The following is a 25081-nucleotide window of genomic DNA, read 5'->3' as shown; positions in this document are numbered from 1 at the left end:
GGGCTGAGACAACCCATTTTGAGCAACTATACAGATGTAACTGAAGTACATGTACATATGGATCACACAGGTTATTGGGTTGGGGTTTTTTTTGTTTGTTGTTGGGGGTTTTTTTGTTGTGTTTTTTTTTGGGGGGGGGGGTTGGTTGTTGTTTTTTGGGGGGGGGTTGGTTTTTTTTGTTTGTTTGTTTTTACAGAAATATTATCCCATGTTCTAATTCTCCATTCAGTTTACCACAAACAAATTACAAAAAGCAAAAAATAAAACTTGTCTGTGGTCCGACAGGCATCAAAACACTTGGCGTAAGCTACAGGATGCAAACGTAACAAGAGCTCACAGAGCAACATTTGATCTGGTCGCACCAAGGCCAAATCGATTAAGAGGCATCCGCAAGCTCCTGAGCTGGCAGCACAGAAGACAGAGAAGACATAGCACAGCAACACACTGCAAGAGTCTGTGCAAAACCCATCCGTCATCAAAATTGACATATAGTAGCGGCCTAATTAACACCAACTTGCAGCAAGTACAATACATAGAAGAAAAAACAATTATGTCTCACACAGTGAAAACACAACCTTGAAATAATTAGGAATCAGAAAACTGAAGCCAAACCCGAAGCAATGAAGCAAGCTAACCTCTGTGTCTGTTTATAACACCACCCCAACCTCGCCCCAGCATTGTTGCACTGCAAGCATGGCACTGTGCAAGCTGCAGGCTGCATCAGCTGCTAACTGCACACGTGGCACCTCGGCATCAAACCTGGGTTCACCTGGCCACCCCACAACCGAAACAAAAGGAGCCTGGGTCCATCTCCAAGCAGCCATCATGATGTTTCCCCATCCTGAAATCTCCACTTGCATCAAACATTTTTGGCAGTAATCCTGTGTGTTACCACCTGAGATTTCAGCAAAAACACAAGGTGTTCAAAAAACTGGAATGTTCTATGCAGCACCGATTAATATGCAGACTCTAGGCTTATATTCTTATGGAAGAGGGAATGTGCAGGAAATCAATTAAACCCACCAAATTAATCTGAGGACAGTCTTCCAGACAGTGATACAACTAGCTGGCTGTGATCATCATCCCTTAACACAATGGCATAAACTGTAAGTACTTATAGAACCACAGAATCGTTTAGGTTGGTAAAGGTCTTTAAAATCAAGTCCGACCATTAACCTCACACTGGCAGGTCCACCACTAAACCATGTCCTCAGCACCACATCTACATGTCTTTTAAGTACCTCCAGAGCTGGCGACTCAACCCTGGGCAGCCTGTTCCAATGCTTGACAACCCTTTTGGTGAAGAAATTTTTCCTAATACCCAATCTTAACCTCCCCTGGTGCAACCTGAGGCCATTTGCTCTTGTCCTATCACTTATTACTTGAGAGAAGAGCCCAACACCCACCTCGCTACAACCTCCTTTCAGGTTGTTGTAGAGAACAGTAAGATCTCCCCTCAGCCTCCTTTTCTCCAGGCTAAACAACCCCAGTCATCCCACCAAGTTTCCATAATGGCAACTTTGTCAACAGTTTTGCTGCTGTACAATGGCTTCCAGCTCCTTATTTGCTGCCCATGCTGCATGCACCAGTGTATGTGCACTTCAGTTGGGCTATTGATCCCACCACCTTTTTTGGGGGAAAAGCCCTAATTCCTACATGACCATTCTCAGGTGCTTCCATGGTTTCTAACACATCAATAGCCCTTGTGTCTTTGCTGCTGCATGGATCTCCACCCCTTACCTCCAGTGAGAAGAAAGACTAAAAGACCTTGCTACTACACTGTCCCTCAAACATTGGCGTGTTGCCCCCACGCTTGTCTCAAGTGAGCCTGGCTTTATCCCTTTCCCCCTTCAAATCTAGTTTAAAGCTCTTTCAATGAGCCCTGGTAACTCCTGTGCAAAGATCCTTTTCCCCTCTTTGAGACAGGTGTACCCCATCTATCACCAGCAGGCCTGGTATCATGTGAACTGGCCCATGATCAAAAACCCCAAAATTCTGCCAGTGACACCAGGCTCAGAGCCAGATACTGATCTGTTCCTTCCCTCATCATTCACTCCCTGCAACTGAAAGAACAGAGGAAAACACTACTTGTGCTCCTGATCCCTTAACCAGTTGTCCCCAAGGCCCTGAACTCTTCCAACTGCGCTTGGACTTCTTGTCACAACTTTATCACTGCCTGCCTGAAAATCAATAATGGATAATAATCTGAGGGCTGTACGAGGGTGAGAAGCTTTCTCTTCACATCTTTACCCTGGGCCCCAGGGCGGCAGCAGACACCCCTAAGAAGTGGTCAGGCCTGCATATTCGGCCTTCCGTTCCCTTCAGAAGGGAGTCTCCTATGACAGTGACCCATCTTTTTTTCTTTAAGGAAACAGTTTTGACACAGGGTGCAGGCCCATTTAGCCTTGCCGACACCTCCAAGCTAGATGAACCACTGTCCTCGTTATTGTTTGGTTCCACCCGCAGAACCTCCTACCTACTGTGCAAGGGCCCCTGGGAGGGTGGGTCAGTCCCTGAGGAGACACTGCTGCACTGGGCAGGAACTGGCCGCCATTCCCCCAGGGCTGCTCCCCTCAGCGACTGAGGCAATCGTTTATAAACGCTGATCCTCTTACAGCAAGGATCCACCCAGTCTCTCACATTTACTTAAGGCTCCCTTCTCCCCAGAACATTTTTCCAGTCCTTCTTCCCCAAATATTGGGCAGGGCGGCGGGAGAGGGATGACGGGGACGTATATTAGAATGGCAACATTATTGGACATTTCTGTGGGAAATACTAGCAGGCACACAGAAATTCACAGTAAACAAGCAGCCTCTTTACCCTCTTGTCCAGATGCAACACTGACTACTGCCCTAAAAATGATAACTGGAAGCAACTACTTTGTTTGGGTTTTTTTTTTTGTACCTATGGCATTGAAAGTGAAGTCAGTGACAGAAAAAAGCCTGATTTTGGCTGCTCTTTTTAGTACTAGTCCCGACTATAAACATGATTCCAACACTTTATTTTTATCCCAATTCAACAGAAATCATACAGATACAGCAGCAATAATACCAGTTCTTCCAAGAACGATGATCCACAAAAGCCAGGCAGTCATATAAACCACCATCCACTTCGAGGAACAGAATCATTCTTGAGTGCTCAGTAGACAAAAAACATCAAACAGCTCCTAGCACTTCTCATTTACACTCATTTTAACTTCAGCTATGGCAGAATAATAAAATTACTAATAATGCCTACCATACAAGTGTTGGCTAGTTAAAACCTCAAGACTTAAACCACATTGTGTTCTTCCTTCTTGCACAATTGCTACATCCCACAGGACCCCAAAGCTCCCAACCTTAAGCACAGCATATACCCTTACACACAACAATGCTGTGTTTATTTTCAGGGCAGTTTCCCCCCATTTCAGGATGAACTTTGCACAGCAGAAGTGCAGAAAAGGACGACTCCCAGGCTGGCAGGACCCTTCAAAGATGACATGCTTATTTACCCCACACCCCAAAAACTAGCCGCCTGTGCTCTCTACTATCCTATATGGCTTGCATATGATGCTCTTTACTCCCCTGATCAGCAGAGTGCTCCAAAGCGGCACATGCACATCAGACAGACTGGGACCACCTCAGACCCACACACCTTGCTCTGCCACCAGGCCTGTATCTATCAGAGTATGTGTCTGATGCTATTTGCCTCACTCAACGTCATCATAAGTATGCAGCGATACCCTCAATAAATCACAAGTGCAGAAGCTGCAAACACACAGTCTCATGTGACACATTAAAGCCTGAAATTAAATAGGAAGTGTTTTCATGTTAGACAAAGTGCTGAGATTCCACCATATTTAGATTTAGGAGTTCCGCTATCGAGTCAAACATTTCCTCTGTATCATCAAATTTCAGATCTGTTTTTTCTGTATCCTGAATCACAAATAACTTCAGCCTAGGTTTCACTACGCTATTCAAATCCAACTGGGGCAGACGGACAGTAGCACAAACTTACATATAAACCAATCATGACTACTGCATAAAGCTCTTGCCTCAGTCTCTTCATCCTTGCAGTAACACATCAGTGCCTATCAATATCAGACCTTCATAACTTCACGCTATTCATGCAACAGCAACTATATGAACTTGAACTTGCAAAATTTCTGCTCCCATGAATTAGTGGAGACCAAAGATCACTGTCTAGAGAACCAATATGAGACCAGAGCCAGTTGCCTAGCTTTCAACATTAAAGAGTTAAGATATCTCTCTCCAAGACAGGCAGAACATTTGAATTTTCATCTCATCCTCATTCAAGAACGGCAACTTGACATTTGTTTTTTGTCAGCTACCTCCACACATTTCCCCTCTGCTGCCAACCTAACACACTGCAACAGCAACTCCAGCAAACATCTGAAAACCATGAGTAAAAGTAATGCTTTGCTGAGAATATTACTTCACCTATTAAGGTTTATTACACTTCTGGAAACATTGCTTTCTTTTTGCAGAAGAAAAGCCTGACACTCAGATGTGAGCTGCCATATCCAGCTGTTGCTCTTCATACTGTTACAGCTCCTATCTTTTCTCATTTCTAAGGCCCTGACATACAGCAGAGCCCAGCCTAGGAGCACCTCTGTCAATCCAATTTATTTGCAAATACAGGGAAGACAGAACATCTCTTCCAGCAATAACAAAGACAGAGGAAGAACACGCTAGAAATCAGTGCTACAATAGCTAGAGACATGTGCATGATGTACACACTCACAGTTTCTGTAAGCACATTTGGCTTCAAGATATACAAAATATATAGTCAAAGCAGTATATTATTTAATTATATTTGGTCATTTATTCCTTCTGCAAAACCAGATTTACAATTGGCACCTGTTTAACTTCACTGTTTTAAGTATCTACAATTGGTACACCTGATTTAATTAGCAAAGAAATATTCTGCATTCAGAGAACAGATTCCACCTAATGCACATTTATACCTTATTCCCAGCAGACTAAAAAGTGAAACTATAGGTGATTAAGGAAAAATCAGCATATTTACCAGTGAAACATCAAACCGGGACTATCACCTAGATGACAATAACTGTCCATGGTTTACTCTTATGGCATTACGTATTTTGATCATTTTTGCACTTCCAAGCATCGTGTTAGGAAATACCTACAGCAGCTGCTGAAGGAAGACACTGATGTTCTGTCTAAACTTCTCCTTTCAAGACCTTTGTAAAATTTTTATGCAGTGATACAAAACACTTCAATAAGGGGGCATGAGCAAGTTGTTTATTAGAAGTTTTTGAAGTTACAGAAACCACGATAGATACATTCCTTCTTAATTTATTAAGCAAATATATAAAAATCTAAATGACAGCTGGAAACTCCTAACAGATTGTTAGTTTAAAAAAAATACAAGCACAGATAAGTAGCATTTTAATTAATTTACTAAAAATTCTAAAAAATACATGATGCCAGAGCATTATCATCATCAACTTATGATCCACTATTATCATGCAAGCCACCTGAGTATCTGACCATAAACTAATTTAATTAGAAATGGGCAATTTTAATAAAAAAATTAAGAACTACCTCAACTCAACACCTAAGCTGTGCTGCTAAACCTGTGTTGTTCTTATGAAGTAAAAGAAAAATGCTGATAAATCATTCAGATGCTCAGTGAAAAAGACATAACAGCACAGTATCTACCTGGACTTGTGCAGAGCATTTGACACTGTCCCACACAACATCCTTGTCTCTAAATTGGAGAGACATGGGCTTGACAGATGGACCACTTAATGGATAAGGAATTGGAATTGGCTAGATGGTTGCACTCAAAGAGTTCCAGTCAACAGCTCAATGTCCAAGTGGAGAGCAGTGACAAGAGACATCCCTCAGGGGCTGGTACTGGGGCCAATACTGTTTAACATCTTTGTTGGCTACATGGACTGTGGGATTGAGGGCACTCTCAGTGAGTTTGCTGACACCAAGCTGTGTGGTACAGTTGACACGCTGAAGGGAAGGGATGCCATCCAGAGGGACCTGGACAGGCTGGAGAAGTGAGCCCGTGCAAACCTCATGAAGTTCAACAAGGCCAAGTGCAAGGTCCTGCAGATGGGTCAGGGCAATCCCAAGCACACATACAGGCTGGATAAGGAATGGATTGAGAGCAGCCCTGTGGAAAATGACTTGGGGGTATTAGTGGATGGAAAACTGGCTATGAGCCAGCAATAGGTGCTCACAGCCCAGAAAGCCAACCATGCCCTGGGCTGCATCAAGAGAAACGTGGCCAGCAGGTCAAGGGAGGTGATCCTCCCCCTCTGCTTCACTCTCATGAGACCCCACCTGCAGTACCCCCAGCTCTGGGGCCCCCAACATAAGAAGGACATGGACTTGATCGAGCAGATCCAGAGAAGACCATGAAGATGGGGCTGGAACACCTCCCTTATGAGGAAAGGCTGAGAGAGTTGGGGTTGTTCAGCCTGGAGGAGGCTCTGGGGAGACCTGATAGCGGTCTTCTAGTGCTTAAAGGGGGCTACAAGAAAGATGAGGAGGGATGCTTTGTCAGGGAGTGTAGTGATAGGATGAGGGGTAATGGTTCTAAACTGAAAAGGGGTAGATTTAGGTCAGATGTAAGGAAGAAATTCTTTACTATGAGGGTGGTAAGACACTGGAACAGGTTGCCCAGAGAAGCTGTAGCTGCCCCCTCCCTGGAAGTGTTCAAGGCCAGGTTGGACGGGGCTTGGAGCAACCTGGTTTAGCGGAAAGCATTCCTCCCTGTGGCAGAGGGCTTGGAACTAGAAGATCTTTAAGGTCTCTTTCAATCCAAACCGTTCTGTGATTGGATAGTAATTTGCCAGCATCACAACTTTCAGCAAAAGAGCGTGAAAATACAGATATACATCTGTAAAGGCTTCCAAGAGTGTACATAAAGTCAGAGTGAGTTATTTTTCTGATTGGATAACACTTTAATTTTCTTGAGACGCTTTTGTTTGTTGGGTTTCTCATTGAGAGCTGGAACATTCAACCCTACATGTGTACAGTCACTCTTCTTATCATTTTGCCTGATGCTGACATTGTATTTGCTTGCCCAGACAAACTATCATAGCGAGAAAAAAAGTCACATCTCAGTATTACCTGAGCTGCTACACTCCACCTTTGATTTTATTAGTCTGGAGGTAAACTTTAGGATAATATTAGCAGGATTAAATTTAATGTACTATTTATTAAAGGGCGGGGGGGGGGGGGGGGGGGGTGTAATATAACCCATAACCCCAAGCTTACATTTTCTACTCAAGCAAGCAAATATAAATTCAGACACACTAATGAATCCTGTCCATCTGACTCTCCCCTCAGACAGGCACTCTACAGCTAGCCATAATTAGTATTATTTATCTTTAGTATGCATACATGTCAACACACAAGCACAAACAGTTTGCAACCCCAGAAGACCACAATGCTATTTCAGTTTGGATTTCACCTACAATAGGCTTTATATTTCCACTCTACGGTCATTACCCCTTTTAACATGGGTCATCTTATTTTCACGTCTATGAAGCTGCTAACAACTTCAACAAATAGGTAACAACACAGGTGATAACTTGGAAAGAATTTTTAAAAAGAAAAAAAAAAAAAAAAGAAAAAAAAAAAAAAACCCACACTAAAACTTGAGCTAGCCTCCATACTTTAAGTGAGCAGTAATTTCTCTGAACGTCATTAGTGATTCCAAATCATCAGCACTTAGAAAAAAACAACCAACCAAAACCACATACTCAGGTCAGGTTGCCAGCTTTAGCCTGAATCCAAACATAACATAAAAACCACAACAAAATGTTCTTAAAACATCCACTTGGGAGTCAGAAGAGAAAGCAGCAGGTACCCCAAAGGAGGCAGGAAATTGTTCCTTGCTCTTGCACTGCTCCTTTAAATGTTGAACACAACGACAAACCCCTTGAGATTAGGAAGGGATGCTTGGGGAGCCTGGGTCCCAGCCACAAGCCCACTCAGCACATTTCCCCAGTGCCAATCCGTTCTCAAGAGCGGATGTGACCATGCCCTCAGAGGAATGTGCTTGTAGATTACACAGAGGAGTCACCATGTGCTTTGTAAGAGATATGATTGCTTTAATCGGTCTTTCCCAAATAACCGCATACCATTTTTTGTACCTATAAAAAGTAAAGAGGTGCAAGAAAACGTTCTCTTCAAGCTGACCTTTTCTCTTTTCGAACACTATTTAAGACTATATCCCCCACCCCCTTCATTTAGAGCCTTAACAGAAGGACAGTGCTGTGTAACCACAGCTTCTGACCACGGACAAGGTGGCCCCAGTGCCTTTACTAGACAGCTGACACTGGGAGACAGGAGAGGCAGCAATTTCTTGCATTACACCAACCAGCCACAGGGAAGTTTCCAAAGCAGTTCGATACTCACATTTTTCTCTTCAGAGTGCACTGTTACATTTCTGACTATGGTTCAGTGACTACGCTACCTTTGACAAACCGAGTGTCCCTACAAGCTGTCACGGCTGAAAGAGATTGTCCCTCCTGCCACCTCTGCTACTACAACTACATTAGATGTAGAGGGAACCTGAAGAGCAGAACGGCTGCATTTCCACCAGTCCTCGGTGCACGTCACTTCCAATCACACCTAGTCCAGTTATGTGGCATAGGCATGCATAAGGGGCCAGCTCATTTCAGGTGTGTTCCTGGAGAACACATTCTGGTTGGGTTCCAACATAGAAGACAGCCCACATGATTCAAAGGCCACCCTGCAGCCCAGCAAGTTTGTATACCAGCACCTTCCCCTCATGCCTGCTTGTGATTTGAACATAAATGCTAGTATAGACACAGCATAAAGCCATGAACTTTAATCAAAAGGGAACACCAAAATCACACTAATTTTCTTGAAATCAAAGCACTGCACCAACCCCACTCAGTACCATAGCACAAGCCTACTCCATCCTCTACACTCACTGTGATATTTTCCTCTTCAAGGCTTAACATGCCTTTTCAACAGGTTTATCAGCTGATAGCAGCACGTGCCACATAGCCAGACAAGGCTCAGCACCACTGCTTCCACCTCCCAAGAGGCTCTAAAAATAGGTGCACAAAATGCACATCTTAGTCCAAAAGAGCTAGGCTTACGGAAACTGATCTTTTTTCTTTGCTTACTTTTGCGAAGTTATTGGAAATAGTCCACAGAACCTAACAGACCTGCTGGTAAACCAACAACCACTGCATCGTTGTGTAAACCCATTCAGAACTGGTATCTGTTGGGAGGAAAAAAGTTTCCCCTCAAAGCCATAACTGTTCAAAACTATTGAGGGCGCCTCACCTCCTAAAGGTATGGGCAAAGTTGACAAAAAGATGCAGCTAGTAGGGGAACTGCAGTGCCTTGACAGAGCCTGCTCTGTGGTCCAGCACTGCGCACTTCCCCAGAAGGGGATCAGTAGACACTCGCTCACCCCCACTTCAGAACAACATAATCTTAAGAGTTAAGCTTCATTGAGAGAGTATTGTTTCCTTCTGACACCTCAGAAAAATTATCTGTGTGGGAACTGTATGTGCTCACACACGTAGAAGGGAAAACAACAACCCGCGTCAAGTACACCCACAAGCTATCACAAACCAAAAACTAAAGCAGGTTGGCAGATGCCACTCCTGCAGAGGGCTCAAGAGAGGTGCTTCTGGAAGACAGTCATGGCACGTAGCAGAAACCCATGGCTCGCACTGCAGCTCTGAGGCTGAGGACTGAAGAAGGGAGGCAGAGACCAAGTAGCGGAGGTGGCAGGCCTTAGCAGTCACGGTGCAGAAGACACACCAAGCAGACAGAACACAAGTTAGTAAGACTTTCCAGCATCAAAGCCAATGCAGACTTGTACTGAGCATCACCTTTCCTAGTGATAATTACTGCAAGCAAAGCATGTAATTTTAATGCATCTTTCCCATCTCCTCCCATCATTGTGAACTGGGAAGAGAGAGAAACCCACCCTGAGATACGGGTGTGTCCACTAGCCCAGCATTAACAAAATATTTGCTGTATGTGCACCTCCAAGCACAACCGGGCTACATCAAACTGTTTCAGGCAACCAAACCCATTCTCTAACTCATAATTAGTTCTACAGAAAACTCCAGCTACTGCATGTGTTAGCGGGGAAAGGGATTAGGGATTTGTGTACATGGGTGTAACAAGTCACCTGAAAAAAAAAAAAAAAAAAAAAAAAACAAAGCAACAAATCAAGAACAGTAAAAACCACCATTACATACAAGCATACCTTTTTATTAAAAAGAAATAAACCTGTGTGTATAACAAATGCAGGATCTCTATCCACATCAACAAAACAAGCAAGCCTATTTCTTCACACAACTTATACTATCCCTTGCATTAGCATGGAAACCAACTACAAAATTAAAAAATTACTGAAGATTGAAGGGACAGTAGAACCTTACTGAGATGAAGCATTCATTCCAAATGACAAGCTCTCCTTCATTAATATTGTATTTTTAGCTACATCTAAACAAAAGTTCATTTTTACAACACTGCTGTGGTATACTCTAAGTGATCAATTCCTCAAAAAATCCCAGCTGCCTGTTGCAAGTGCCAACGATCCAGCAATTATGATAAGCATTTCTGAACACCTAATCACAACAATGCAAGCTGTAGAACCGCATTATTTACTCTGTTCTGCAAACACAAATTCGTAACCAGTGTGATGCTTTTGAAAACAAAGCCATTATATCCTTTCCACTTCTTGGGAGGTTTGGTTTTTTTTTTTTTTGTTGAGTTTTTTTAAAAAAAGGTATATTGAAACTCATGCAATTAACTTGTCAACTGCTGGTTTACAAGCCACTTGTCCATTATTGTCACTTGTAATGGAATCTAGCTTGCACACTTAAACCAAATCTAGGCATTGCACATAACCAACACCACATACTATACATAAACCTGGTTAAGACTGAAATCAAAAAGACCAACAAAACATTTACTACTCTGGGCACCAGAAACACTTTTTAATACAATACACGTGCTCCAACAAAGATGGAAAATCAGTGTAGAAAGTTTCAAGAGTATTTTTGAACTATGTCAAGAGAGTTACTGAGGGTTGGGTAAAAAAGCAAAAAAACCCCAACCAAACAAAAAACAAAAACACACACACAAAAAAAAAAAAAACACCAAAACAAAAATTCATAAGTTTACTTGTTTTGTTTTGTTTTTTGTTTTGGTTTGGTTTTTTTTGTTTGTTTGTTTTTTTGTTTTGATTTTTGTTTTTGTTTTTTTAATTAAGAAACTTCTGAAGTATCATTTCAGGTCTGAGAGAAGACAGAGTAGGGGAAAGTTTCTAAGCAGACAGAAACAAACAACTAGCACAGATTTGTACAAATAGATTAAAAAGACATAGGAAGTTTCAGTTTAACTCTGTAGGTGCTCAACACCTGTTTCACTTCTAGGGTCTTTGTATCTTCTGTTCTTGACCAGTCATAACTCAATGTTACCAACTACAGGGATAAACCCTCTCTGAAAGACATAAGGGTGTAGCCAGAATATCAAACTTGCAATTAGTAACACCCACCCCCTTCCCACCTCCAGTTTAAACAAAGTCTCCAAAGTAACATTTCTAGAAACAATAAACATTATTTTAAAGGAAGTTCTTTAGAGAGCTGTGCCTTCCCCAGTTTCCTAAAGGAAAAGGTAAAAATCATACATAGCAAAGCATCTTACAGACTTAGAGCCACATCTCAACACGGCAGGCAGGCTACCCACAGCCTGCGTGCCCTTCTTGCCTCAGATGCATTTTCTCTTTTCAAAGAACAAGCAGAATGAGAAGTGGGATGTGGCACACTCAATGAAAAAACCTTCAGTGTCCTCAACATTGTACCAATTTAGACGCCAGAAGTGATTTGAGTATATAGGACTGAAAATGCAGAGATGCTTCCCAAAGGAATTTTTATGTGCTTTTTTATGACATGTAATTGAAGTCATGGGAACGGTTGGCTAAAAATACCTTCCCCTTTCTCTTCTGAATGTTTTGACTCCAAAACATCCATTGGTTCTGGATTTCTGTACCACCTGGTTTAACAAGTAAACTTAGTAGCCTACAACATATACTGTTAATTCGAAGAAAGCAGTAGAAGGTTGAACCTGTAAGGTATGTGTTACCAAAACCTATAGGCGTTTTCATTAGGAAATAGCTAAACCACCTAGAGATTAATTAGCAATTGTAAGGCTTTCTCCCTGTCCTTCCAATTGATTCTTGGAAGAGATTTGCTAGCTTTCCAAAAACACTTAGTTGCTTATTGCCTCTCCCATCAACTCAGGAAAACCATTCAGCCTGGTTTTTACAACATACACTGCAGAGCAGTATATAAGGTCTTCCTGGTTTTCTTCCCTTGCAGATCACCTTCAGGCAGACCAGCAATTTGGCTGATTACATGATTAAAATGAGTCTTTGAATTAGGAAGCCAGCAACACCAGATGTTTCTCAAAGTAAGATAGCTTGAATGAGAATTGGGGGGGGGGGGGGGGGGGAGGGGGGTGTTTCTTGATGGGATTTGGTTTTTAGTTTGTTTCTTTTTTTTTTTTTTTTTTCTTATATGAACCTTATACTGCATTGTTTCTCCTGAAATAATAAAAACTGTAAGAGCAAGACACAAGCAGCTGAATACCGAAAAAGACCTGACAGAGACAGCACTCAAAGACAAATCTAACAAGAATTACGAAAGAGTTTGACTGCACAGTAAATAAGAACAGGGATTTTCATTCATGTGGAAGACAGATACCCAAAAGCCCCTCAAGCCCCGGAGGGACAGTTCCTGACAACACACATGGCCAGGACTGGCAGGAGCGCCACAGGGGATCAGCACCAGCTCCACACTGCTTGGCAAGGGCAGGGAAAACCCAAGGGGTCTCTCCCAGCCACACTTTCATAAAGGGCAAAGTAAAGGCAAGAATTAGAAGCAAATCTTAAGACTTCTGACAAGCACATTACAAACAAAACAAATGAGTCCCCAATGGAGTAGCAAGATAAGCAAAGAAACCCACAATTACTTCCGTTTTCTTTCATCCCCCTGGACAAGCTCATACCTTCCCAGAAGCCTAATTCCAGGGAGAGCCCCTGGCAGCCAAGGTAAGGGTATCGTACTGAAATTTAACTTGCATATTTCTGATGTGCTCAATTCCTCAAATTTTAAATATTTTCCTTATCCAAATTATTCTCTGTAATTACAAAGCAGTAAGTAATGGATATAAACAAAGTCTCCGCTCCAGTTTAAACACAACATTCCCCAAATAATCTTGTGGCCTTTTACACCAGCCTCAGCTGTTAAGAAACACTGGGGAGCTATCACTCTTAGGATACATTATTTAGTGATCATCCTCCCAAGGTTATTTTTCTTTTGCAGGCTCAGTCATTTAAAAAATGAGAAGACTTGAAAAACACATAAGTATTCCTTATCTGTTAAGGCCATTTACAACTTGAGCCAATTCCTTAAAAACTGCTTCAGTCTTTCTGTAAAAAGTCCGTTTTGGAGAGCCACAGAGCTGGGCTGAATGCATGGAGCAAAGATAACTGTAAGCAGATACAATTCAAACTTGCTCAGCACTATCCAGCAGCATGGGAAATAATCCCAACCAGCCCTGCCTGCCAGCATCCAGCTCCAGGGTCTTTTGTTTCAGCAGGACTGATAAAAAAAACTAAACTTTTCAAAGGGCTCAGAAAACTTACCACTTACTTTTTATCACAATTTAACACTAAGAACAGACACATTCCAGCTGTTTCCTTGAATAGTTCTGCAAATATTCATGCATTTTTAACTGTAAAATCCCAAACCTTACTAAGCAGTTTGTCACAGAAAATGCCAATTCACAGCAAGTTTGAAAAAAAAAAAAAAAAAAATCAAGTTTAAGGCTTAATTATATTTTGATAACACCAAAACTCATATCCTAAAGCCAACAAGCAAATAACGTATGCTGTATTTACAAACAGTGGTATTGTCTACAAAACCTTGTATGACCAGACACCACTGTATTCCCCTCAGGGAGTCTGTTTAAAGGCACTGGGAGTTCCTCACCAGTACAGAATTTAAATCCCACACTTTGAACAGACAGCATCTGATCTGACCTCCTGCACATCACACACTATTACGTTTCTCCTGTTTACCATGATGAAGCCCCACATCTTATATTTACCTCTTTGGAAAATTAGATGCACAGTCTTCACATCTGGAGGCAAAAACGTACTTCCCTTCTCAGCTTGTCCCAAAGCCCATACTGTCAAAAACACGTCCCTGGTTTCCTATCTGAATGCCTGCCAGACAGCAGTACTTGGCATGCCTTTCCTTGCCCGGTATTTCCTCTTTGTGGAGACAACTAAGGCACTGTTCACTCTTCCTTTTGATAAACTACAGATTGTTTTCCTCATCTGGTTTTACCTCCAGAGCTAGAAATAAAAAGCATTTCTTTTTTCTTTTAAATTACCTATCCATCAGAGCCACTAATTCCTATCCCAACCCTTTCTCCTCTAAGCTCTTCTCGGAGAGGACAAGCTCAGCTCTCCAAAACCACATCTAGTACACAACAAGGTAACCTCAAATCCATGCTCAGTTTACCTAAACTCACCACATAGCAAAGCCTCACTGCTTAGTTGCAGGGGTATGGAGGCAGAGGGAGGTCCAGGCAGAAGAGGAGCCCGTGGCAGGGAGGAAACCCTGTGGAGCACAAGGTGGGCCCCCCTGACTTCACCCAGCGCTAATCCTTCCCATGGCCCATTTTCAGTAGGCGATCCAGACCTTAACATCCCTCTTTAAAATGAGGAAGCCACTTAATTATCAGGCTCAATGGCAAACACCAGTTTTACAGCAACAACAGAAAACTCTGATTCCTACCTGCTACTGTCGAGTCTCACAAATCAACAGCACCGTAAGTCACATTTTGTCTTTCTGCTTATAAAAGTAGTACATAACAGCCTTTTGTTAATCAAGTTTTCTTTGAAGTGACAGATTAATTAAAGCTTTCTTCCTCTTATCAGTTAATAAATACAATTTCCTTAAAACACATTACAAACATTTATGCATGCATTTACATTCAAGCAAGTGCAGCCCCACTCAAATGGAAGGGGACAGTTCAGACAAACCAAGCAACTTACGTCAGCCTCAATTTTCAGAGTCTGGGTCTTGACCTTCAGTATTTTTACCCACTGCCCACAGAACTTTTGTTAAACAGGAACTTAGTAGTTTAGAATTTGTATTGTAGCTATGAATTATTCTAAAAGTGTTTGACAAATCCTAAATCTCATTTAAGTATGTCTTCAGAAATAGTTTAAACTGTGATTTCAAAGTGAAAAGCTTTGATTTAATTTCACCCTGCTGTTTATCAGAGATTACATTTTCTCTCCAAGCTCATCTGTTCATGTGATTTTCTTGCAAACACCTTCAGAAAGGCGTTCGCTCCTCTGACCAAAGGAAAATCCCCCCATAATCAAAGCAGGGACTTAATGAAGCCTGTCGGCCATGGCAAGCCAACAGCTCAGTTCATGGTGCCAAAGCAAACGGACACCACAACCCTCCCTCCCCAACTGCACAGAAGGAGCCACCCATCGCAGGCTCCCACCCCTCTCCCGCCGACCCATCTCATCTTGGCTGTTCACCAAAATAAAAGTTTGTGACCCAACCAGGCAAGCGCCGATTTCTATCGGAGTTGTCTGCTCAGCCTGGATCAAAACAGGCCCAAGAGGCTAGCAGTGAAAGGTGAAAAACACTTCACCTCAACAGCTCAGAGATGCTGTCATGATTACAAAGAACACCTGGCACGTGGAAAAAGAGAAACTGTTTTTTCAGGCATTAAGGTTAGCAGGAAAAAGAAAAAAATTCCCCACAATTTACAATATTACCACTATACGAGAAACAAAAGAAGACAATGCCAAAGTTGAAACAAATCTAAACAAAGGTGAGACTGTCTGTGTCTAGGTCCCCTTGCGGACCTTCAGAAGTCTTCAAAACTCCTTCAAACACGCAAATTTGTTCTGGGTCTCTTATTTGCTCTTTAACTTTTTAGGCTTTCCAACTCACCTTCTTACTCTCCTGCACAAAATATAAACAATAAATTCTAAGTTTGGGGGGCTTTTTGTTTCGCCTTTTTTTTTAACGATGTAAAGCTGACATTCTCATGATAAGTCATATTCTTCTGGATGCTGGAATTACAGACAAGTTCTCATCTGCAAATTGCTTGAAACGAAGTTCTAGGAGTTAAGCAACACCAAAATAACGACAACGTGGAGTTCCAAAATTCTCAGTTTAAAAGTTTGTTGTTAAGCAACTTCAGATCAATAGTATCCCTCTAAGATTTAATGGAAACAATGACAGAATTGGCAAAAGGAAAGAGCAATGAAATTAGGATGCTGAAAGATGTGTCATTAAAAGCAAATTTATTCCACTTCATAGTTAAAACTGGGCAGAGGATAGACAAGGCACACATAGCAAAGCTACAAAAGAACATCAAACAAGCTGTTGAGTGGTTTTGAAGCTTAACTCATGCTACAGGTTACTAATGCTATGCATGTACAAAAACCTTTAATTTCCGTATTCTAAGTATTCATTAATTAAACTATGATCAACATTTAGTACCTTTAAATTTACAACACCTATAAAGAAAAAATATTCAAAATAATGAATGTCATTTTAATGCAACAAAAAGACAGTGGCTTTAACAGCTTTGTCTTCCTCAGTTTACCTTTCCCTAGATAATACTGTATTTTTCACTGTTTACATAAGCAAACAAACAGGCAGTATATAGGATTTAAGGGCTTCTTTTTCAAGAAAAAACAACCCTAAAAGCCATGACTTAGTTTATGAGGAGCTTCAAGAATGAAATAGAACCTTTAACAATAATACATCAAAAAACAACTCTCTATGTCTTCAGGCGAGACACAGAGAACAAATGTAGTTTTTCAAGTTATGTTTCAAATTATAAGCAGAATGCAATAAAACTGCTGTATCAGCTCAATACTCCATATTCCAGATCCAAAACTCCAGCTACAAATAAATTTAGATAACTAAGCATAGAAAGAAGAACAAGTTATCTGGTTGTCTCAAAACAATATCATGATAACTGACAAAGCAGGTAGTGGTGAGGGGAAAAAAAAAAAATCAGCCCTTTGCAGAGACCATAATTTAGAGAAAAATCAATTTTACAGGGTCAGAGCTTCAGAATGAGCAATTAAAAATGTGCTGATAAGGCAAGAACTTTGCTGCAGGCACAAAGACAACGTGATAACACAGCATGGAGATTTGAAATCAACTCCAAAATCCTGCCCCACGTCTGTTTTTTTTCCTAGGTGTGTCAACTGAATATTCTAAATTTCAGAAGTGGATAAGGAAGCAATTTTCACCTTTACAACAAGAAAAAAAAAATAATGGTGTATTTCAAAACTATTAGCACCAAACAACTATATTACCTACATTTGAGCTGTGTATGTGTAAACTCCTGTTTCATAGTTTCAAAAACCTCAAAGTCCAATATTAATACAGTTCCCAAACAATATAGGGTTTTACTCCCCCTCCCCCCATCTCAAACTCCTATTAGACATGCACTTTGTTTTACTAGCTGCAATTTCAAACAAACATACAAACTGCCATACTGAATCACACTGGTAGCCTGATCTGAAAAGGAACAATTTTTAAATGCTTTTACTAACAGGTACAACCAGTTTTGCCCCATTCCTATCATATGTTATCTGCTATGGTTGAATAGATAAGCCCTGCTCTAGGGGAAGACGAGAACAGAGAATTCCTACCTGGATTAGCTCAAAATGGGTCAGTGGGAACTGAATGGAGTTATCCATCCCTGAAGGCAGCTCCTTGGGGATTTCTGCCTTTTGCAGTGAGTGACTGGACACTAACTTTAACAGTCAGGAACCAAAGAGGGGTCAGGTGTGCAAAGGCTGTTCACGACCCACTGCAGGTCACCCAAGGGATGCAAAGGGACTAACACCTTAATTAAATGCTATTAGACAAACTTCAGCAAATGTGGTTTCAGAAGTTGGCGCTCTTCCCCAAAAAAAACTGCCTGCTCTATTAGCTGGGCCAATTTGAAAGCTTGTGGCCATTTTCTGACTCCAAAGCATCTGCCAGAAGATGACACCTACCAAACCTACCAAAAAAGGCACAGCTTGTTTCTTTCAATACAGCACAGGATCGCAAAACCAGCCCAGAGAGGGGTCAAAAAGCACTGAAAAGGCTGAGCTTACAGAGTGGTGGCCACTGGTGGAAGTAGGAAGAGCAGCTTTCAGCAGCCAGCTCCTGTGCTAGGTCGGCTGCCAGCCAAACAGTGTTTAACTACCACCCAAGAAGAGCAACTGGATTACAAACCCACAAAGCACACTGGTTCACGTGCTCCTCCGTTTTAAAGCTCAGCTATCTCACAGTCCATGGAATGTCATCAGCTGACCAGAAGGGTTACTTCTTTCGGCAAGCCTTGTAAACCACTGCAATCTATGCTTACCCTTTAATATTAAGTCCTCAAGAGAAGATGATCAAGTTCTCCTGAACTTACTGGGAGGACCATCAAGAAAATACAGCAAGTCAGAAGTCTGGGATCTCCGCTGAAGAAGTCACAGCACTTAAAAGATGCTACATGGGGAGCTACAGTAAAGAAACCAGCAATACCAGTATCTATCGCTCTCTCCTGTTTCTGTTAATCAATGCAGGGCAAGAAACCTGAAACACTTGACTGCGCAATAGTGGTGTCCTTAGTGTCAGTAGCTGGTTTAAGGTTTTCCACCCTTCTAAAAAGCATCACTTATTTTAATATATTTACAGTCATTCACCGAGATGTGCTTGTCACCTGGAAAGCACGTTTTGTGAGCCACTACAAGATACTGGCATTAATTACACACTGTGGAATGCATTTCCCCTTACCCACATTTCCATCATGTAAAATTTTGTTTTGTAATTATTTGAATCATTGTCAAGTATTTGTTCTGCTACAAACTGCAGTATGAAAACAATCCTACAACCTCCATATAGCAAGGAGCTTAAGGTGTGGTGTTCTTTTTTTAATACACTCATATGTACACACACACACACACACACACAAAAATTGGCTGTCATTCAAACTGAACCCCTTGAACAGAGGCTACTATCCCCATTTATTTTGTTTCTCTTTTGTTATATGACTAAATTCTCACAAAATAAGGTAGCTGTTTTTGGTAACTGGAGGCATCTCCACAGCTTCTGGAATCTACAGCCGAACACAAGATTTAATAATCAGGTAGCTCTCAAAGTTTTTTAATCAAAATGAATAGAAAAAAAAAAAAAGGCAAATACCCAGGTTTCAGAACCAATGTCACAGCACAATCAAGGGCAGAAAAGCGACTTATTTAAGGCTGAAGATTCAAAACTACACACCAGCTATTCGTTACTGGTTGATATTCTCAGTTGGGCTGGATCACCAAAAGGGATGGAAAAATGTATTTTCAAAAACTCAACTGTAGGCATTTCTGAAGGAGAGCCAGGGAAGGAGGGCAGATTCCAGATCTAGTTGTGAGAACCAGGGCTCATGAGACTGACTGAATTCAGTTTTAAACAAAAAAAAAAAAAAAAAACCAAAACAAAACAGGCCAGTAAAAGTTCAACTTGTCTTAAGAGGAGTCCTTTGTCACCAAATTATTCCAGTCGAAATAGCATTATCAACATTGCTCTTGGCAATCCTCAGCTTGGCAGATACTGTTGTAAACTCTCATCACAAGAGTACGCTCTAACAGTTAACCAAGCTTACAGAAAGTCATTCGGTATTTTTTCAATTTGCTTTACTTTTAATCTTCTTACACCACGGGATTTTTTTTGAAATCCCCAGAATTTAAATCCAATAACACACAGCTCCAGACTTACGTGTTAAAGCCACACCAGACAGCTCACCTAACAACTTCAATTAACCTATTGCCATATGTAAACCCAATCATATTTTTATAAGTAGCAGTCTGTAACTTCATCCTTTCATTGCCAGGATATAAGGAGGTATGTAAGTGACTATTGGTTTAATAAACCTATACACTAATATAATGTACATACACAGATGTATGCATATGGTGATTTCCATGATATGTAATGATTTAAATATGCAAATATAATGGGGATTTCAATGTATATTTGCATACATTATACTGACACATCAGGTGATTTTAATGCATTATGTATACGTACATAGGGGTATACATATATATGGACATTTGACAGTTATGAATATTTTATTAAACCCAAATACCATTTTTTCAACTGGTTATTACATACATTTTTTTGAATATGTGACAGATGTCAAAACAACATTTATTCAGAGTATTCGGGATTAAGGATGTATATTAAGCCTAGAGATACTACCTTAAAAATAGACAAATAACAGCTTGGAGACATGTTTCAACACAGAGGTGAACCAAACAAACTGTGGATGGAGCTGATTGCCCAGCAAGGTTGCACAAGCGCTGTCCTTGGAGCTCCATTTTCAAGACCCACCTGCAGAAAGCCCTAAGCAGCCTGGTCTGATCCCAGAGCTGGCCCTGCTTTGGGCAGGGCATCAGACCAGAGACCTCCCAGGGGATCCTGCAATCCCATCTACTAATTTCTTGACCAAGTCTCCACACCCAGCTGCTTGTGTTAATTATTTTACTGAGTCATTAAAAAAAAAAAAAATATTCTGCTCAGAAAACCAGCTGCCAGTTCATCAAGCAGTTACATTAAGTTGCTACGCTCTTAAGCTATTTAGCCAAGCTTTGTATTGGAACAGGACTTCCAATTAAAAGAAATTGTCATACCTTTTCTTCATACAACTCATAAACCAAACTGTTTATTACCCTTTACAATTTATTAAACACATGCAAAGAGAAAGTCCTGAAAAGCCAAAGATCATCTATACTTCTTGTAGGTTTGTCATACGATTCAACACAGATCAATAAAAAACAATTAAGAAATATCATTTGCATCTGTCACACAAACAGCTAATGGGGAAAAAAAGAAAAAAGAAAAACACCTAAAAATACCAAAATCCTGTCAGCTCCCTCATGTTTTCTATATACATGTTTTGTGAAGAAGCACAGTAGCTGATCACTTCCCCTCACCCCCCCAGAAAGGGCATTTAAACAGAACGCAAGTCTCAAAATTGCCTGTTGGTCATTAATCAAACAGAAGACAAATGAGGAGGGCAAGAGAGAAGCTCCTTTTTTATGCTTCTAATTTGTCCACCTGACTGCCAAGGATCCTGAGAGCATACCAGAACCCACAGCGCTTGCCCTGCTCCACTCACCCATGCGGCCGCCCACCCCAACACAGCAGCATTTTAAAGAACTGCAAAAAGGGACTCTTCAACAAATGCAAAGCCTTTGCCAGAGGAGTTCAGGAACAAAACTGATGGGAAGTTGAACTGAAAACCTGTAATGAAAACGAAGGAAAAGCTTTGTTCCCCTTCCCATGTTGCAAAGTAATTTCTAAAGGTCTGCTTGAAAACTAAACCAAGAACAAACAAATATTTGGGATCTTCCAGTGGGGGAAAAAAAAAAAAAAAAAAAAAAAAAAAAAAAAAAAAAGAGAGCAAAAATAGAACCTGCAAAGCACTGCATGACCCAGTTTAGAAAAAAAGGCTGTCAGGAAATATACTTTTTGTCAACTAACCTTCTGAGGGCCAGCTTGTATGATATCAATGCCTTAACAACTTCAGTCAGCTGGTGAAAGAGTCTCACTTATAAACATGGAGCTAGAGCAGCAAGCAGAACAGGCACGGCAGAAATCCTGATAACCTCAGTGTGCTAATTAGAAGAAATCTTGATGTATAAACCAGGATCATCCACGCACATTCCCAAGGATAGTTACTGTGTTGCATTTATCTATTGAAATCAGACAATTAATGGAAAGATTTTAAATAGAAAAATAGCTACTGAAGAACACGACAGTTTTGCAAATTATGAGAGCTCCTGGCCAGTGGATTTCCTAACCCCAGCAAGTATGATTCACATGAGTGGCAAAAGCAACATGCTAAGCAACCACAACATCACCAGCTCATCACTAGGGAGTATTTCCTTTAAAGCTGCATAAATAAATATTAATCTACCTGTAATTTTAGAAAGGAATTCTTCCTATGTAACACAGAAAGAATTTGTTTTGTTCTTGGTTCCCCTCTTCCTTATACCATTCTCTGTGAAAGCGAGGTACTGGTTCTCTGCTGCCTTCCAGAAAGCATTTGTTAAAATGGCAGTAAAAATGTTCCATTTCAGAAAAAGAGATCTAAAGAGAATCTAATTCAAACATCAGAATTTCATACTTCAGCATATGAAGACAGTTCAAGTGCCGTAAATGCATGCATGCAATTCTTATTCTGAAATATTTTAGTATTAGAAAAAGAGTCACTTGTTCAAAATATCAACCTTAGGTATTAAGACTGACAAATGCTTAATCGCAAGACTACCGGATGTTAAAACCTACCCCACTACCAAACATTTAAAAAAAAAAAGAAGAAATGCAAAGTCTCATATATTCATCTGGAATGACAGAAAAAGATCGAAAGCTTCTGCAGAAACGCCTGTTTAAGCAAACGTTTCGAAGCAAAGTATGTCTCTGAAAATTCTGGCTATCACTAAGGCAGACACCATTGCAGAGGTTTCTGAACACAGACTCTCCCCTCAACAGTTCTGGTGCAAAATCCAAGCCCCCCTCTCTTGCAAGCGCCTTTACAGTGGCAATACCTACAGAACTATCTGTAAGGCCAGGGCTACAGGGACCCCACAGAAATGCCCATCCCCCCGCGGTCTATCCTGAAGCATGGCCTGAATCATAAAACCTCATTTTTTACTTCAGCTATGCACCCGAGGCAGAGATTTCCTTCTGTTACATTCAGACAACAAACGGTTGCATCAAGCCGATAAAACCCAAGTGAGTTTTGTAACTGGAAGCTTTAAACCTCTGAGCGTATTTACAATTGCTCGGCTGGGTATAGGCTGCTCAACGCCGGCAAGATGACACCTCGAAGCAAGAGCCTGTGGCTGGCAGCCCTGGCGATGGGGACAGAGCGCTGCCTCCCCTCGCCCATCGCGTACCAGGGTCCCTCCCGGGAAGGGCACCTGAGCCGCAGGCCCGCGCCCCCTCGCCCAAGGGGGAGCGCAAGCTTCAACCTCTGCTTTCAGGCTCAAGGTTGGCATTCACCTCACCCCCACCCACCCCTGAGCCCCCTTGGAAGAAGGGGCGGGGGATTAATACTCGAGGAGGACAAAAGCTGAGGTCTCAAGGCCAAGGTCTGGCAACCAGGGACCGAAGGAGACCGGGTGATGACCCTCCCCTCCCACACCTTTTTTCGATGGGGGGAGCGGGAGCACCGACACCCAGCCGTGTCTGCTCCTCCTCCTCCTCCTCCTCCTTCGAGGTCCGGGCTTGCGCAGCCCCCCGGGGGCCTTCCCGGCTCCCCCCAACCCCGGCAGGAGCCGCGGTGCGCTCACACCTCGACTGGTACTGGGGGGGGGGGGGGGGGCGCGGTGGGGTACGGGGGAGACCCCCATCCCACACACACACACGCTCCCAGCCGCACCCCGAGGGGGGCCCGGCGGAGGGCGCCGCCAGGCCGGGGGCGGGCGGAACCGCCCCGGGGGAGGGGAGGGCAGGGGCGGCCGCGGAGGGGCGCGGGCTGCCGGCGGCCGCAGCGCGCACGGCGGTGCCTCTCTGCTGCACTGCAGAGGCGCCATCTTCTCGCGTCTCCGCGCCGCTCGGCACCGGCCCGCCCGCGGGGGGGGGGGGGGGGCGGAGGGGGGGCCCGGCTCGGCTCCGGCCGCCGCCCCCCTCCCCACGCACCCCCCGCAGCGCCCGCCCGCGGGGAGCGCCCCACCGCCGCCCCACACACCTGCGCGTGGGTGCGCCACGGCGGAGGCGCTGCCCTGCCCTGCCCTCCGCCGGCAGCACCCTCGCCGGGGGCGGCGGTGCCCGCAGCCCGGCTCCGCGCCCCCGGCTCCCGCCCCGCGGGGAGATGCCGCCGGGACCCCTCTTCCCCCCGCGCCCGCAGCGCGCCCACAGGCAGGGAAAGTTTCCCTTCCCCAGCCCCCGGTGGAGAAACCCTCGGGGCGCGGCCGGCGCCCCCGCGGGACACGCTCGACTCCCCCCTCCCCAACCCGGCCCGGGCCGCCGGCTGGTAGCGCCGCCGCCCCTCCCCGCCGCCGCCGCCGCCCCCCGCGCCAGACGGCTCCGCGGGCGGCGGCCGAAGTTAACGGGGAAGCGCCCCGGCAGCAGCAGCAGCGAAGGGAGCCGGTCCCGGCAGCAAGGACAGCCCGGCCGCCCGCCGCGGACACGCGTGGCGGGGGCGGGGGACACGCCAGCCCCGGCGGCTCCTAGCCCGCTCCCTCCTCGCCGCCTCCGCCCCCTCCCCGGCTCGCTGCCCCACTCGGCGGGAGCGGCCCTATTGTTCGGCGACAGCAGCCGGGAAAGGAGCACCCCCCACCCCCGCCGCCCGGCTGCGTGACGGGCGCCGACGACCCCCGCCCGCCGCGGCCGATCCCACGCCGCAGGAGCGGCTGAGGGCAGACAAAGCCTGGGAGAAACGGAGGAGGACGGCGGGGAAGCCCCCGCCCGGCCGCCACCTGCCCCCCCCCCCGCTTACCTCGAGAGCCCGAGCGGCGCCGGAGGCCAGCAGCAGCAGGAGGGCTAAGTGGGGCAGCATCGCGGCGGGAGGGGGGGGGGGGAAGGGAGGGAGGGAGGAAGGAAGGGAAAAGAGGGAGACGCGGCGGGGTCCGGCTGTAAATCCGCGGCGCCGCGCCGCTGCCGGAGAGAGCGACTGAGCTGCGGCGGCACCAGCCGAGCGCCGCGGCGGGGCCGGTCAGCTGATGGCCCGGCCCGCCCCCGAGCGGGCGGTGCCGCCCGGCCCGGCCCTCCCCGGCCCCGGCCCGGCCCGGCCCGGCCCCCCCCCCCCCCCGCCCGCCGGGACCCCTACCGGCGGCGCCCGGGCGGTGCAGCGCTGGCGGCCCGGTCTGCCCCGTCTCCGCCGCCCCGGGGTTAGGCCTGACCCGGGCCGGCCTGAAACCGGTGAGGGGGGTTGCCCTCGTACCGGCGGTTCGCAGCCGGCAGCGCCCATCCCCTCCGCGGCCGCTGCGGCGC

The 25081-nt window shown here is 44.2% G+C and overlaps 1 protein-coding gene across 5 annotated transcripts in view; it reads right to left on the bottom strand.

Moving 5' to 3' along the window:
- The window catches only part of LOC104363994 (amyloid beta precursor protein), a 220877-nt gene extending 196056 nt beyond the window's left edge, over positions 1-24821 (bottom strand). For 3 of the 5 annotated variants that reach the window (XM_042789042.1, XM_042789041.1, XM_042789044.1), the window contains exon 1: positions 24588-24821. In XM_042789042.1, the coding sequence (XP_042644976.1) occupies positions 24588-24647 (60 nt within the window). In that variant the 5' untranslated portion in view covers positions 24648-24821. The remainder of the gene's footprint in view (positions 1-24587) is intronic. The other 2 variants (XM_042789040.1, XM_042789043.1) reach the window with 1 other exon arrangement.
- Positions 24822-25081: the final 260 nt, after the last annotated feature.

This window comes from Tyto alba, unplaced genomic scaffold (genome assembly GCF_018691265.1).
Source record: "Tyto alba isolate M040663 unplaced genomic scaffold, T.alba_DEE_v4.0 Super-Scaffold_14, whole genome shotgun sequence".
Lineage (NCBI taxonomy): Eukaryota > Metazoa > Chordata > Aves > Strigiformes > Tytonidae > Tyto > Tyto alba.
Note: the sequence above shows the minus strand (reverse complement) of the source record. Positions and strands in the feature narration are given on the sequence as shown.